Here is a 16,900-nt window from a genome sequence, read left to right on the forward strand (position 1 = left end):
ACTGAACCAAGGTCTCCCAATTTGTAGGCAGACTCTTCACCACCTGAGCCACCAAGGAAGCCTGAAGTAGTTTATAGGTAGAGATAAATTCTCTCTTTCTTAACAATAAGAGGTCACAAAATAAAAGTCTGCAATGAAAAAATACCAAGTGGCAGTATCAGCACCATCTCTAGAAATACTATGCAAATATTAAGGAAAAACCAAGAGAAATAGAAAAACATTTTTTTAAAAAAATTCAGCCTCTAGAGATCAGGGGTAAAGAGGTGGTATAGAATACTGTGTATTAATAATATTAATTATAGTGGTGTTGGCTTTTAAAAACCTATTTCACTCTTACTTTGGTAAACTAGACTGGTACATATTTTACTTTTAGTAAAATAAAGGGCTATACATGCATGCATATGTACATACACACAGAATATCTTAGGAAGGATACACGCACACATATAAGATGATCCTAGGTTAACTCCTTGGAGGGTCAGGAGCACGGATTACGTTAGGGTTAGTGTCGATGCCTTGTTTGTAAAGGGAAGGGGCAGCTTTGATATGGGTTCCCAGCAACATTGGCTGTGGCTCAGGGGGCAGATGGCACGTGATGCTCAGGGGAGAGAGCAGACACCCAGGGCTGCCAGGGCTAAATTGAGCCAAACTAAGCCCTGCTCACTTCTGAACAAGTTTCCAACATCACCTCTGACACCGTGTTGTGATTTTCCTACGAACGTGACAAAGAAATGTGGCTTGGATGACAGTACATCTGGATGGATTTAGCCAGTTGAAAAAAAAAGTATCCAAGAGACTGATAAACAAGGGAGCAGGGTGGCTCTGCCCTTGTCTAACACTTTCCCACCTTCTTATCTGTGACTTGCATGGGACAAAAAGGCCTGGTCACTGGATCCGCAGATGACACCTAATGGGAGGGGCAGACCACAAGTGACAGCTTCTTCCTCATCCAGGGCTGCCTTGACTCAGCTCTCTAAGAAGGGGTCTGTCCACCCTAAATGTCTAACCTGTGGGAGTCTTCTTTCACATCCCGTTGGTCTCTGAAAGAGCAGGGTCCCCTTCGTCCTCAGCTTCCAGGTTAGCCCTCTCTGACTCTGGTTAAATTGCTGTTAAATTGCCCCTGCCTTCCAGATGTCTCTACGGGATCAGTGCACAAGCCCTTTGGGGCCCTTATCTTCTTCACCTGAGGCTCTGGACCCTGAGTCTGGGACCTGACTCAGAAAGGGCACATGTGGCTTCCTTTAGATCTCCATGGCAGAGCCTGGGTCAGCCTGACTCAGTTTGAGCAATTTCAGGGTACATTACATTGCTCAGGGATGGCTCCTGACAGGATCTTGGGCTGGTTGTAGGTCTGGTAAATGGTATCCTGAAGCTTTGCCCCAGTTCCTGCTAAGGCTAATCTGACCATTGGGCCCCTGGATCCTCTGAGCAGCCTTGAGGTCCCCAAACTTGCCCGTCTCCATGCCCTGTCCTGGCTGTTAGCTCCTGGTCCACCTGGAGTGCCAGAAGGTCAGCAGGCAGAGGCTTGCTTCCTAGAAGTCAAAGGCCAGAGTCTGAGGCTCAACTTTTTCACTTACTTGCTGTGTGACCTTGAGTGAGTTTCTTACCCTCGCTGAGCCCCAGTTTTCACACATACAAAAAGTATGTATTCAACCTAATTGTTATTAGGTCAGTTAGATGATCAGATTTGCATAGGAATTAAAGCAGTGCCTGGCACAGAGGTCGGTGCTGAGACTGTGGTAGCTGTCATTTTCATGGTATTTTCATCTCCTTTTTGTGAATGAGGAAACCAGCTCAAAGAAATGAAGCTATTTGCCCAAAGTCACACAGCTTGGAACCAGTAGATCATAGAACCAAAAGTTAGCCATCTTTCCAGGCTAGAGATGAGGCCATTCATAAAATACCTGCAGGCCATTCCGTGTTGAAAGGGACAATTGACCCCATGTAATGGGGGTGAAGCCCAGGTCAGGGAGCCCAGACTGGGATGGAAGGGGTATAATTGGAGACTTTCACTGGAGCTGTGTTCTCAGTCCTTCCTGTACAATACAAACACAGAAGCATGCAGAATCTATAGGTGCCTGGGCTGACACTAGCTTTGAATGAGACTCTCTAGAGCTGATTCTTTCATCAGCTCCCTGTGTGCTTCTGATGTGGGACCACCCAGTCGAAAAAGGCTAAACTGGAGGGTCTCAGAGGCAAGGGATGGACAGGATGCAGAGAAGGGTACAGAATTCCCAAAGTGGAGGGTGGAGGGAGCTAGCTGAGATTCACTGTACAGAGGGGACGCGGCAGATCCAAGGTCCTGAAGAGTCAGAGCAGAGGAGCTGGTCTCCCCCTGTCTCAGCCTCCCCGCCCGCAGACAGCCCCTCCCCTCGTCTGGCTAGGTGTGGAAGGGAGATGCAGCTTGGGCTGCTTGCTTTCTGGCAGGCAAGATGTGTGAGCTTTTCAAATGGCTTTGACTTTTGAGTCCATTAGTGATTAATTCTGAGTTCCACTTAGAGCCAGCTGATCCATATTTGGAGGAGAACATTTTGTGGCAAGCCGAGCAGCAGCCACGATTCATCTGCGGGCAGCCCACCCACTCGGCGGCCTGGGAAGACACGAAGTCTGGGCAGGGCCCTCCCCACAGTACCCCCTCCCGAGAAGGCTCTCCAGGGCAGGGAGGGGGTGCTGAGAGTCTTTCACCTGGGACCTTTTAGAGGTGGGCAGCACAGCCTGAGGAGCCTGGCTTAGGGTTCAGAACCCCCTTGACCCCTTCCAAGCTGAATGACCTGAGGCAGACCCCTTCAACTCTCTGAGCCTTGGTCTCCGCATGTGTAGACATCATCACCCCTATATCTATCCCACAGGGTTGCTGGGAAGATTCATTGAGATAATATGGTTGAATGCACCAGGCACACAGAGCTTAAAAAACAAGAAGCCAGTGACAACAACAGCAGGGGTTCCCTCTCTTCCCACCCCCCAGCCCCCCTTCCCCCACCCACAGCCCTTCTGAGACCTCCCTCTCTGGGCTCCTGGGGAAAGAGCTCTGGCATCTGCAGCTCTGGCTTCATGCTCACCCCTGTGTGACCTTAGGCAAGGCGAGTATTTTACCTCCTTGAGTCTCAGTTTCCTTCTCTGTAAGGAAGAGATAATGGTCCCTTCCTTGCAAGGTGGTTCTGTAGGTTCCACCAGAAATGTCCACACAAGTTGGCAGCGTGAAGCGGGTACTCCTAGTGAGGGGCCAGAGGGTGTCAACCATACAGGTGCCTGGCCTCAGATAATTCTTTAAAATTAATAAAACATACTGAAAGTCAGTCTGCTTTTTTATCACCCCACCCTAGCAAATCTAACAATGACAGTGATCAAATGCTCCTCGGGGCTAGGGGCAGACCACTGCCAGCGCCCCCTCCCCTGGAGGCCACTGGACATCCCCCCCCACCCCCACTTGGGTATGATGGCTTTCCTCTCTCCTCGCTGTCCTTCAGTGTCCCCACCCCATCTTTTCCTGGAGACTATCTCCCTTGACCCATTCTACACCCCACTTTTCAGCTCCCTCCCCGACCCCTTACAAGGTTAACATGGTCCATGCTCCAGAATGTGGGTGGGGAAGGCTCCAGCAAGAGGACCCTGCTCTCCTGGCCTGGGGCAGAGTTCCCTCCTACCCTCTGCCTCGCAGCGCCAACACAGCCATTCATTCCCTCCTCTGCCTGCCTGTCCCTCACAAGCCAAATCCCCTGGAGCAGGGAGGAGGCCCGCAGACAGACATTGATTACTGGATCGATGAGGACAGTTGTTCAGTCCCATCGTCTGGATCCAGCTCACTGGCCTCGGATGGCTGTGTGGTTTGCTGGCTGCTTGGCCACACCCATGGAGTGACCTCTTTTCCCTGGGACGAGGGTGGGGCTGGACAGATGGCTTGGGGTGGCATCCTGGCTTCCCCAAGGCCCTGCTGGTTCCTCCATTCGTAAAGGAGGGACTGAAGGAAGGGAGGGCAGAAGTCCTTTCCAGTGCACTTGTAGATTACGTTTAGGCTCCAGAGCATATTGGCTTATCTTTGCATCCCCCACAGCGCATGCGCTGGGCACACTGGAGCCCCAGGCATGTTTCTGGAAGGGCAAGATGATTTATAACTACCAAATGTGTGTCAATCGATCCTCCAAAGGGAGCCCGCAGGAGGCAGGGGACCCGCTGGTCCCCACCCTCAGCCCACCCCTGCCTCTCTTCTCAGCATCCACGACTCCTTCCTGAAGCTCTGTCCCCCCGGGAAGTACTACAAGGAGGCCACGCTGACCGTGGACCAAGTCAGCTCCCTGCCAGCCCTGAGGGTGAGTCCAGGGGGCGGGGTGGAAGGGATGGGGCGGTGTCGCCGCGATCTGCTGAGTCTCCAGAAAACCTGGTCTCAGTGTGCTCACCTGTGAAATGGGTGGAGGTGCGGGGTGGCTGGGATCCCGTGTGCTCCCTGAGACCCATGTACCCCGACAGGCTGTGCTTTGCTCCAGTAGTCAGTGCCCCCCACTGCCAATCTCCTAGGGACCATCCTTGAGCACTGGCTTCTGTTGTAAAAAGACCCTGCCCTTCCCCCAGGGCGCCTGGAAGAGCCCAGAGGTGCACAATAAAGGGCTCCCTAATCGCTCCTGAAATTTTAATTAAACTTTGTGCAAAGAGGCAGCGTCAAATGAACAAATCACAGCGGTGTCAGACTTGCTGATTTTTCATTTGGGTCTCAGGAGAATAATGGTTTGAAAGTGTCATTGTACAATGAAAGTCCATCTTCATTTCTGTCTGAAACAAAACTGGCCCTGAGAGCTGTGGGCACCTCTTTAAAGAGGGCCCCGGAAGGTGGGTGCAGGGATGGGAGTGGGGGTTGGAGGGATCCTGAGGAGGAGACCGCAGAGGGGTTGCGGGGAGGGGAAAGGGGCAGCCCCTCCCCAGTGACAGACCAGTTCTAGGGCAGAAACAGAGAAGGAACACAGAGCCTGGGGCTTGCAATAGAGACTGGAGCCTAGAAGACAAGGAAACCAACAGCTGGGAAGAGGGAGGGGGAGGGGATGAGGTGAGCTGAGAGCAGAATCCTCAACAAGGTGACATCCCTAGAAAATGTCCCAACTACAAAATGGGGACCCTGTCCTCTTGGGAGCCCCGACTCACACAGACACAGCCCTGCACATCCCCACACCCACAAACACTCCTACTTGAGGTGGGGAACATCTCTCTAAGACCTAGACTATCCACACAGGGAGCCAGGGTGAGGGGCACCCAAAGGCCAAACTGAATGGGGAGCTTCTGCCCTGTCCTCCCGCATGGGGGACAGTGTCACAGGTCAGTCCCAGAGTACCCAAATGCTAGGCTTGGGGGAATAAAAAGACTTGTAAACTGCTGGTCTAATCAGTGTCAAATGCTCCACTCTGATTTTATCCTTTGGATAACTGAGTCCCCAACAGGGGAACAACTCATGCAAGGCCACGTGACACTGCAGAACCTGGAAGTCAGACAGGATTCTGACCCCCGGGCCAGGCCTCCACTTCTAATCAGGGCTTGGCTCTGACATGTGCCTGGGACTGCCAGGCGCCCTAGGGAGCAGTTGGCAAAGACCCACCCTGGAGGGCTGGCACAGAGGGTGTTGTGTGACCCGTGGCCCCAGCACTCTGCATGGACCCAGCACACCACAGTCACACCTAGGGGCTCTGATCTGAGCCCCAGAGGAGCAAGCACTGGACTGGATCAGAGGGCTGGGTCCAGGCCCAGCTCCGTCACACTCCATGGATGACACATCTCTCCTCTAAGTTTAATCTCCTGTCTTTACAATATGCACACCCTGTACATGTAACAGACCTGGCAGGGATGAGCCATGGTCCTCTGCACCCTCTGTTTTGTTCCCCATCCTCTCTTTTCTTCCACCTGGGGGCTGGGCTGGAGCTCCAAGGCTGGAGAAAACGGAGGAGGGGCAGATGACAGGAGCACATTGGCCACGACCCCGGGTGGTCTGGGGTCTACTTGACCTCAGGCTCGTCATCTGGCAGTCAAGGGCTGGGCACTGATGCAGCAAGAATGTGAGACTGCTGTAAAGTGCTGCAATGCGTGAGGGTCTGGGGGCAGACCACCGCCCAGGGCCCAAGAGCCCCAGGAGCTTGCTCACAGAACAGTGGCTGGGAACTGAGTCGGGGTGGGGGGTGTCTTGGGGTGTGATTACTTTAATTTGACATTTCTTATTTCATCCTTCTAAATGGTCATTATTTTATTTTATCCTAAAAAAAAAAAACCACATCATCACAGAAAAATTGGAAAGCACAGAGAGAAAAGCAAAAGTGTGGTAAAAATCATCAGGTAGCCTACTTTAAAGAATGACCATCATGACCATCTTGCCTTGTTTCCTTGCATACTTTCATTTTTAATGTGGATCTATATGTGTTTATTGGGATCACATTGACTTTTTTTGTATATTGCTTCCCCCCCACCCCAATTTTGGATTCTTTGTTGCCTTTCCAACTGTTTCTGAACAGCTAGTACCATCTCCTGAATTGGGGACAGCTGAGCCCTTGCCACATGGAGATAGCTAGGGCGCAGGGCACAGGGCCAGGAGCAGAAGAGCTGGCTTTGAACTCACTTGCCAGGCAAGTGATCTCAAGAAGTCACTTCACAAGAGGAATGACTGGTGGTGAGGAGAAGCAAATAGAAGTCAAAGAAGACTGGGAGGCAAAGGGTGCAGAATGGAGCTGTTTTTCTGCAGGTGAAAGGGCTGCTTCTAGGGGCTCCCAAGTGTAGGCCTGGGTCCAAGGTCGAAGGCTTCTCCACAATACAAAGTAAGCACTTTGTAATCATCAGAGCTGTACACAGAGGAAGTGAGCTCCCTGTCACTGAAGGGCACCAAGCAGGATCAGGCCAAGCTCTTAGCTGTGGTGTTCTGGCACACGCTTAGGCGTCAGTGGCCGCTGGACCGCATGCATTTGTGCCCTTCTCACCCTCTGAGTCTGTGGTTCTGTTTCTGACCCAGAGCTTGGTCTTACTCTTTTTTGGGTCATCTACCATAGTATGTCCCAAATTCTGCATGTTCATAGTACAGTGAAATCTGCTCCCCCTCCCAAAGTTATTATTTTGTGGAAGGACTAGTTAGAGATGCTAACTTTCCAATTTTGTCAAGTAAGGACTTAAGAAAACTTGTCATCCACAATCATCATTTCACTTTGTAAAGATATTAATTTTAGAACAAAAATGTAAGAAGGATCTAATCCCAGAAGCAACAACCGTTCTTTCCATACACGTCCCTTTTTAATTTTATTTCTCTCCCTCTGTTCCTGGTTGTCAAGAACATTGTCACTGATCACTCCTGGTCCTCAGACTAGCTTTGGGGGACTAAGATCCAGGACTCAAGTTTCTCTCTGTGCCTTTCTGATCTTGATTGAAGCAGAAAACTGAGTTCCCAAAAGAAGCGAGGAGAGGTTTGATGGGAGGTGGGGACCCAAGTATCCCCGTGTCCTCTGTGGTCTGAAGGGTGGGAGCTGGGTGACTCACCCTGTGCAGAACACTTCTCTGGAAAAGCTTGAAGAACAGGGCCCAAGGGAGCTCTGGGTACCGGTATTACTTGGCTCAGGGTCTTGAGTGATCTGGAAAGAAAGTTCTGTTTTCCTAACTTGGATACACTCGTGGAAAAAGGAGGTTGGCTAACATTGGGAAGGGTCTGCCCATCGTGGAGGGCAGGGCAAGAGCAGCCTGAGCTGCAAAGTCCAGCAGGGACACAGGAAGGCCCTGCTAAGCCGGGGCTCACTGCCCCCTTCTACCCAGAAGTTTCTGGGTTTTTTTTGTCTGCCGCTCTGTTTGGTGTATTTAAACATGAATTAGCTCAATGTTTCTGTTCTTATAAATAACGATCTTGCTTTCTATAAACACTGATGAGTACTGGCATGGTGTGACCCACGTGGGTGTCTAGCTTCCGAGACTAGGACAGCCAGCAGCAAGACCTGGGGGAAGATCTTGGGGTGTCCCGGGGGGAGTCTGGCAGAAGCTCCCCTAATGAACAGGGCTACCGCATACCTCCGGCCTCTTTCCATCTCCCTTTCTGGGGTTCCTCCAGGCAGGTGGTCTGGCCTGATCCCCACGTTTTATTGCAGCATCAGATCTGTAGAAGCACCTTGAGGTTTGGGAACACACCTGAGGTGTCAGGAGTTGCTCCAGATGTGGCTTCTGAGGTTTCAGCTCCAATTCGGTTTCCATCTAGCCCAGGTATTTCTGAGCCTGTCAGAGGCCTGCTATAGGCTGAGCCCATTTGCTTAGAATATGTGTGTGTGTTAGTCGCTCAGTTGTGTCCGACTTTTTGTGACACTATGGACTGCCACCAGGCTCCCCTGTTCATGGGATTTCCCAGGCAAGAGTACTGAAGTGGGCTGCCATTCCCTTCTCCAAGGGAGGATACCCTCCCGACCCAGGGATTGAACCCAGGTCTCCCGCATTGCAGGCAGATTCTTTACCATCTGAGCCACCAGGGAAGCTTAGAATAGCTTGCAATGAACTCACTCCCAAGGCTATGGACAATGAGAAGCCCTAGTGGTTATTCAGCCTCTCCAGAAACCACCAGAGTGGGAGGGACAAGGATGGGATTGGGTTTTTTTAATTAAAAATTACACACACACACACACACACACACACACATATTGAAGAAGGAAACGGCAACCACACCAGTGTTCTTGCCTGGAGAATCCCATGGACAGAGGAGCCTGGCAGGCTACAGCCCATGGGGTTGCAAGAGTCCAACACAACTTAGCGACTAAACCACCACTATATAGTATTTAAATAAATTTTTTATGCAGGCTGAGAATCAAGTTGCCCTATGGGGACTGTCCTCCCCCATTTCCCTTCTCTGGAGGCAACCATTTTCAGCCCCTTCTTGATAACTCAGCCTTTGACTTCTGTTCCCACACCCCCACCCCCCAGAGAAGAGGGTCCTTGCCTCTCCCATACCCACCCTGCCCATAACTCCCCCTTCCTCTGCCCTCCTAGTACAGTTACCTAATGATTTCAGTCCAGTCACTATACAGTGTTTCCATTATCATGGCTGAATGTGTTACTCAGAGCTGAATCATGAAATAGACTATGGTTAGTTTTCCCTTTTTGCACATTTTTTATTGTCTTTCCTAGATTTAATCACTGCTTTTGCTTAGTTTTCTATGTATTTATTAGTAAATATGACACCAACCCTCTGCCAATCATCTCAATCTCCTCTAAAGGCATTCAGAAGGGAGATCTTTTCTGAACATTCCCTTTTCTTGGCAAAATTTCCCTTGGAGTCTTCTGATCCACTCTAACTAGGGCTGGCCAGCCCTCTGGAGCCTGGTACTTGTTGTCAGTCTGGAATCTCATTCCACAGTCGTCCAGCTTCTTTCATCTCTCTCGAGTCTTCCATTTCCTATCTTTTCCTCTTTCTCTCTCTACTCCCTTGTTTTGGTGGACCATATACTCTGATAGCTTCCTGATGAAGGGTGCACGGGGGTAAGTGTTTTGACAGCTTATATATCTGAAAATGTCTTTATTCTCTCTTTACACTTGATTGGTTCAGATGGAATTGAATTATAGGTGGGATATCAACTTTGCTTCAGAGTTTAGAAAACATCAGTCTATTACATTTTCACATTTACCATTGTTACTGAGAGTCCAAAGCCTTTCTGTTTTCTAATCTCTTTTTTGTGATCTTTTTTTTTTTTTTTTCCCCTTTCTGAAAACTTGGAGGCTTCTCTTTGACACCAGTATTCTGAAATTTCCAGCAATGGGAGTTAGTGTGGGTCCTTTTCTCCCAGTACCGGGCACACAGAGGACCCATTCAGTGCGGAAACTGTTCTCCCGTTCAGGGACACTTGCATGAATTATTTCTTTGGTAATTTCTCCCTTCTGTCTTCTTTGTTCTCTCTGCAACTCAATATTCTTATGTTGTACATCCTGGGTTGGTCCTTTATGTTTCATCTCTTCTCTCATGTGTTTCATCTTCATGCCTTTGCTTTTCCTCCTGGGAACTTTACTCAGCTCTATCTTCACCTCCAATTTAGTTGTTCACTTCTGCCTTCATGCTCTTCATTCCCAAGAGCTCATTTTTATTCTCTGTTTATTTCTTAAAAAAAAAAAATAATACCCTCTCATTTTTCCTGAATGTAATGTCTTCTCCAATCTGTAATCCAAGGTGCTGTTTCCCATTAGCTTTGGGTCACCATCTTTCACGTCAGAGGCCTTCCTTGAATGCTTAGTAACTGTTTGCTCATAATTAAGAGTTGGGAGGGTGCTGCTAAAAACCTGTTTCAGAGCTTGAGTCCCTGGGTGTGGTTTATTAACTCAGAGCTTCCCTTAAAGGGCTTTTTTTTTTGAATGTTCACAACCACTCTAATTGTAAGAACCAAAAACTAGAAACAACCCAAAGGGCCATTAGCTGGATGGCTAGATAAACTGTGTACAAGGCAACAGTAATCAGTAACATGTGATGAACTGCCGAAACGAGGGTCATGGCTGAATCTGACACGTGATGCGAAGTGGAAGGAGCCAACACAAAACACTAATCCTGTTTAATTTGGGGTATGTGGCCTTCTGGGAAAAAGAAAACTGTAGAGCTGAAGAAAAGATCGGTGGCAGCCAGGAGTTAGGGTTATGAGGAGAACATTTACTGCAAAGGGAACTTCTGGTGGTGGCGGCAGTGTTCTCTATCTTGGTTGGAATGGTTGTCTCCGATGTCAAAACTCAGCAAACTGTAGTCTTTTTTTTTTTTTAATTTATTTCAGCTATGCGATCTCAGTGGTTATGGCACTCAGGCTTAGCTGTAGCCTGTAGGATCTTAGTTCCCCAACCAGGGATCAAACCCAGGCCCCCTGGCTTTGGGAGCCTGGAATCTCATCCACTAAGCCACCAGGGAAGGCTCCAAACTGTACTCTTCAAAAAAAATGGTGTTTTACTTTATGTAAATTCCCTTAATAGGGGAATTTCCCCGGCAATTCAGTGGCTGAGACTCTGCACTTACACTGCAGGGGGGCATGGGTTCCATCCCTGGTCAGGGCACAGAGACCCCACAAGCCACGCCGTGCAGAAAGGGGTCATTACAAGCCACGCCGTGCAGAACGGGGCCATTTCTTGAGGACATGCTGGAGAACAGAAGTAAGTTCTGGCTGCTTGGATTCTGGAGCTCAGTCAGGGGAGAGAACTGGTGGAGGTTCAGACTCCAGCACATGTATATTGATTTAATTTCCAGTTCTCAGCCGTGGCTGACATCCCCAGAGCAGAGAGCCTCTGTTATACTCTCCCAGGAGAACACCCATCTGTGGGGGGCTGGGGAGGGACGATCAGCCCCCAGCGTCAAAAGCAAGGGAGGTCTAGAACTCCAACTGCTTCACAACACTGTCATCAGTCTCTCTTTAGCTAACATCTATTTCCAGAGCAACCTGACATTTCCAGGTCCAGAGCCTCTAGAAGCTTCTGGGATGTGGAACTGGTTGCTAATGAGTTTCCTGCTACAGTCTCAGGGTCCTGCCCTCTGGCATCTAATGGGTCAGTTACCTCTCGTCCACCTGCTTCCTTGTGTTCTCTCTGTCTCTGTGGGTCATGCCTCTGAAGACTCATTTACTATAATTGTTGTGCGTGTCGAAAGGGAATGAAAATAGATGCGAGTGTTCAACCTGTCATCTTTATAAAGGATTGACACCTGCATTCCTGATATTCAGTAACACGTTTTGAAAATGTTTCAAAAACACCCTCTCCTCATTGATGCTGCCTTGGAATCTTCCACACAGACAGCAGCTGTCCCCACACTTTTTCTCTTGCGCTCTCCACAGCCAACCTCCCAAATGCTCTGCTTGGCTGGTATCCTCTGAGCCTTACCCTCAGGCTGTTCCCTCTCCCTTCCCACGCCCACACCACCCTCCATCCCAGACACGCTGCTCTGGGAGCCCCTTTCCTCCCCACAGACTCCTGGGAGATGTCACTCCTTGTCCTATCAATTACCAGAGAACAATTCCCATGGGGAAGAGACAATTATTGGAGTCTGATGAATAAGGGTTCTCACTCCTGGTCCTCAGTGATGCACCCTAGAAGTGCTTACACATTTATCACCCTAGAAGTGCTTATGCAGTACACTAAATGAGGTCTTGGGGGCTTAGAAGATCTTTTCTCAACAAATTCAAGGTTAAGAACAAACAGGAGAATAGCAAACCTTGGGGGGCTTTGCAGAGCTCCAATTCTCAACCCCAGTGCTAAATACTGGGACCCGGTGGTCCCAGCCTAGGTGGGCACAGTCCCTCTCAGAGACCCAGCCCCAGACCTCTTGGTCACGCTGTTGGCATCCACTGCTAAATTCTGAGGATGCCTAGTGTCTTCTGGGGCAGCCAGGCAAGTCCGGATGCAGCACCCCTCCCAAGGGTACAGGTGGGACCTCTCTAGTACTGTACTGTGACTGGCCCAGGGTTAGTGCTCAGCCCTCAGGCACCTGCACTCAACTCTCCCGACAGCTTCGGCTGGCTGAGTTATTATCTGCATTGACAGCTGGGGAAGCAGAGGGTCAAAGTGGGTAAGCAAGTCTTCCAGTGAAAACTCTATTATTATAAACGACAATCCTGCTTCGTCTGGTGGAGTCCCCAGCTGAAAAGGGTCCCAAAGGCCCTTGGGTTCTCTTTTTCCACGGGTGATGGCACACGGGGAGAATTTGAATCCGCCTGTCCTTCTGAGAAGAGATCGGAGTGGGAAGGGCAGCAGTGACTAAGGGGTCTGGGAGTCTTCCTAGTGTATTTTTGGATCAACTTTGTCAGAGCCTTCTCATGGCCACCACCTCCCTGCATCTCCCAAGGGCAGAGAGGCCTTGACAGATGAAAAAACTAAGGCCCATAGATGGGACATGACTGTCCAAGGTCAAGGGCCCATAGAAGCCCGAGCCAAGGTTGGAATCCTTACCTCTGGCTCCAACAAAGCTTTCTCCACACTCCATGTTCTCAACTTCCATATGTCCTTCGATGGGCTCTGTCTGAGGTTTGCTACTTGATGAGGAACTAGTCTGCCTGCCCCTAACATTCACCATCTCTCGGCTCCCGTGAGCTTGGGGCTGTCCTCTGAGAGCACCAAGTTCAGCCAGGGGGCAGAGAAGTGGGCACGGAGGGAAGGTCGCAAACCAGCTGTGGGTGGGGGTGTCTTGATCATCCCTGGCCCAGACCAGGACAGCTGGACCCAGTGGTAATCTTCATGCCGCATTTAGGCCACTGTCCTAAACCCCTCCCTCACCCTCAGATAGTCTCCCTGGCTTGTTAAAAATAGAAGCAGGTTGGATAATTACAGCAATCCTACTTTCCAGCCCCAAATGTCCACTACCATTAGTCGTGAGCCTCACGGTTACAAGTCCTGTCCACGCTATGCCTCATTGACTCCTCATCAGGTCTATGAAGCACAGACCTGCTCTGCAGGTAAGGAAGAGGCGTCTAGGTTAAAAGCTCTACCCATAGCCCCACAATTGCAAAGATGCATTTGCACCCAAGACCTGTTTGTTCTTCATACTTCTTCATCTATTGGGGAGGATGAATCCAAGGCCTCCAAGCAGGCAATGCATGTGGGTGTGTGTATGTATGTCTACCTGTGTGCACATGTGTGTAACAGGAGGAGGAAGGAGGATGGGAAGAAGCTGGTGGTCTGGACAGTCAGTGATTGAAGGGAGAATGACTTTCCTTTCTCTGGCTGGGATGATCCCAGAGTCTGCCTTTGGGTGGCAGGTCACACACGTGGGTCTCATGTGCGGGGAAGGCCTGCCCTTCAGTCCAGCTCATTTCAGGAGGGCCCTTCCCAGAGCCCGTCTCTTGGGCTCCAGTGGCAGGCCTGGGAATTGCCGGATTCCCTGGTCCCCAAGCCAAGCCCCACCCCTAGTGCCCAGGGTTCCTGCGTGAACAAATGTTCCACTGAGAAAGGAGAGAGAACAAAGGGACAGGCCTGGCCTGCTAAGCGCCCCAGCCCAGCCTCCCAGGCTCCCACCCAAGGGCTCCATCTTGCAGGGCCTGAGGTCACTCTGAGCGTTTCATCTGTCCCTCCCAAGATAAATACTCGGGGTGACTCGGGGCCTCCCCAAATGGAGCTGGCAGCTTCAGCTCTCACTCGCGCAGGGCTGCAGTCAGAGCCACCCCTGTTGGTTCAGCAGAGTTCAGATCACTGGCCACTCTGCCCCACCCCCCGCACCATCCCAGACAGTCCTGAAATCTGTGCCCGACTGGGCTCTGTGCTGGGGCATTGCACACATAGCATCTCATTTAATCCTCAGAGTTATCTGCATTTACAGCTGGTGAGCTGAGGATCAAAAGGGGTCACACAGTTGATGAAAGGCAGCAGAGTCTCAGCCGCTAGGGCTCACGCCCTCTCCACCAGTGGGAGGGTCCTGACTCCCTGATGTGGAGGCAGGGCTGGGAAGGCAATCTGGCAGCTGGCTCACTCCTCGCGTTTTCAAGCATCATTAGATCTTTTTCTGACAGCTTCATCAGTTAGCAGGGCTCAGAATTGGCAAAAATCCTTATTTAGACATTCAGCCAAAGAATTAAGAAGTGGTTCATTTCAGAAAAAAGCTCAGTGATGTAGGACACAGTCTCTGCTCTGGCCCAGCAGCCGAGAGACAGGATCTGGCCTCCAGCCTTGGCCACAGCGCAGACACGGCAGCCCTGGTCATCCCACGGCTCTTCCCGAGGCCTCAGTTTCCTCATCTTCCCAATGGATGTATAATGCCTTCCACACAGGTAGTTAGGAGAGCCTGGACAGTTCGGAGAACTCTGGGTTCCAGTTCCAGCTTTTCCCTCCTCTGGTTGCCTGGCCTTGGGCCAGTTCCTTCCTTCTTGGTCTCAACTTTCTATGTAGACTCCAGGGCCCAAGACCTGTGGCTTTTAACTTGGGGCAGTGGGGCTGGAGGGAGGCCTGTAGGATGGTCAAGGGCAGCCCGCCCCCCAGTGCATGCCAGTGGACTATTCTATGCCTGCAGTGGCCTCTGCTTCTGCAGAGGAGAAAGAGTGTCCGACTCTTTGCAATCCCGTGGACTGCGGCACGCCAGGCTTCCCTGCCCATCTCCAACTCCCAGAGTTTGCTCCATCTCATGTCTATCAAGTCGGGGATGCCATCCAACCATCTCATCCTCTGTGGTCCCCTTCTCTTCCTGCCTTCAATCTTCCCCAGGATCAGGGTCTTTTCCAAAAGAGTCAGTTCTGCGGTGCCCCTAGTAGGGGAAATGTGGAGCCCTTCCACTGCTTCCCTGGGTGCAATCTGCTTAACCCATATTTCACATGGTTACTGGGGTGAGGCATGGGGAACAGAACTGGAGAGACATTTGGCTTTCATTTGCACAGAGCTTGACCATTTCCCCACTGCCTCACATGTCACATCTTACTGGACCCAGCCAGTAAATGGGAAGTGGCTGTGGTGGCTGTCTGTAGTTCAAAGCAAAATCAGAAACCAGGACTATTGACTGCAAGTCTTGCTCACCTTGCTCCTTCTGCCATCGCTTACTTCTGAGAGGAGTTTCTCATCCAGCCACACCCACCCAGTCCTGTAATCACTTCTGTCAGTGACCTGTGTTTCTCTCAAATCTCCCAAGAGCACTTGCCAGGCGGTTGCCCCACCACCAGAGGGAAAGCAAACTTGGGAACCAGGTGGGCCTGAGTCTGAATGCTTCAGGGCGAGTCCTTCAATTCCCCGGAGCCTTGGCTTCCTAAGCTTTGAGATGGGAAAAGCAAGTGAGTCCCCTTTTCAAGGCGTTGGGATCCAGTGAGACGCGAGTCCAGCCCTCCCCAGGGGCACACACTGTCTCATTGCTTCTTCCCAAGAGGGCTACCTGGGAGTCAAGGTAAGAATGACCAGCCCATTGCTAGATGAGAAAGTGGAGGCTCTGGCAGGTGGAGGGCCTGTCCAGCGTGGAGCCAGGGATGGCCAGGCGGGGTGCAGGTGCCCAGGAGCACTGGCTCCCCTGGGCTCTGTCCACTGGGAAAGGCATTCACGTGGCAGAGGTGGGAAGTGAACCCGGGCTTCCTTCCAGAGGTGGTGCCTCCTCCCTCCCCGCTGCAGATGACACTGATGGGACCGTTTGTAGAGTAGGGCTCACACCCAAATTCCCTGGGGGCCCAGAGGGAACAGGCTGCCGAAGGCTTTGGGACATCCTTGTCCAGCACCCTAGTCCCAGTCCTGCGCTCTCAGAGCACAAGATAAACAAACCCCATCTCAGCTTTTCAAGAGTCCTGGTCCCCAGGGGCCTTCTCAGCTTTGCTGGCTTGGGGCTTTATTCTACTCATTTCTTTTCTGATAACTTCATTTGTGCCCCCAGAGACCTCAGGCTTGTTTAAAAATAGAATAAATAATGTTGTTACTGAAGTGCCCCCTCCCCGTTTTGGGCCTCCTAATGAGGTGCTGGCTGGGCTGACTGGGGCTCTGTTCCCAGGATTTTCAACTCTCTGCAGGCCTCTGGCCCCTGCGGCCTCTTCTTCCCAGCCGCACGCACGGGTGTGGGGGAGGCCTTGTGTTGCTCGCCTGGAGCTGCAGGCCAGCACAGCTCTGCAGAGCTGGGATGTGGGGACCCATTCGCCCAGGTGGAAGGCCAGGCCAGGCCCAGGGCAGGCTCGACCACAGAAGACCCTGCAAGGGATCTTCCACTTTTCTCAGCTCTGGCCTCAGTCCCTGACAGAAAACAGGCCCCTTCTGTGTGCTGGGGCTGGATGATGCCTCCAGGTTGCAGCCCCTCAAGTCTCCCAGGCACATCAGGCTTGTTTTTCCAAGTTCTGGACCAGAGTTTATATTTTGTATGTGGCCTCGGTTTTCCCTGCCTGAGACATGGACCTAAGGATAGCAGCCCCACCCATCACAGTGGGTCTGTATGTAGCCTGCAGGAGAGAATGGCTATGAAAATGCTAAAATGCTCCAGGCAGTTGGATAGGATTTCAGGCAACATTCAGAGACC

General features: G+C 51.1%; 1 protein-coding gene across 1 annotated transcript in view; it reads left to right on the top strand.

Annotated features, from left to right (window-relative positions):
• The window catches only part of CIB4 (calcium and integrin binding family member 4), a 50,860-nt gene that overhangs the window by 5,746 nt on the left and 28,214 nt on the right, over positions 1-16,900 (top strand). Inside the window, exon 3 of the mRNA XM_020913865.2 lies at positions 4,211-4,307. Within this exon, the coding sequence (XP_020769524.1) occupies positions 4,211-4,307 (97 nt within the window). The remainder of the gene's footprint in view (positions 1-4,210; positions 4,308-16,900) is intronic.

This window comes from Odocoileus virginianus, chromosome 2 (assembly GCF_023699985.2).
Source record: "Odocoileus virginianus isolate 20LAN1187 ecotype Illinois chromosome 2, Ovbor_1.2, whole genome shotgun sequence".
NCBI classification, from domain to species: Eukaryota; Metazoa; Chordata; class Mammalia; order Artiodactyla; family Cervidae; genus Odocoileus; species Odocoileus virginianus.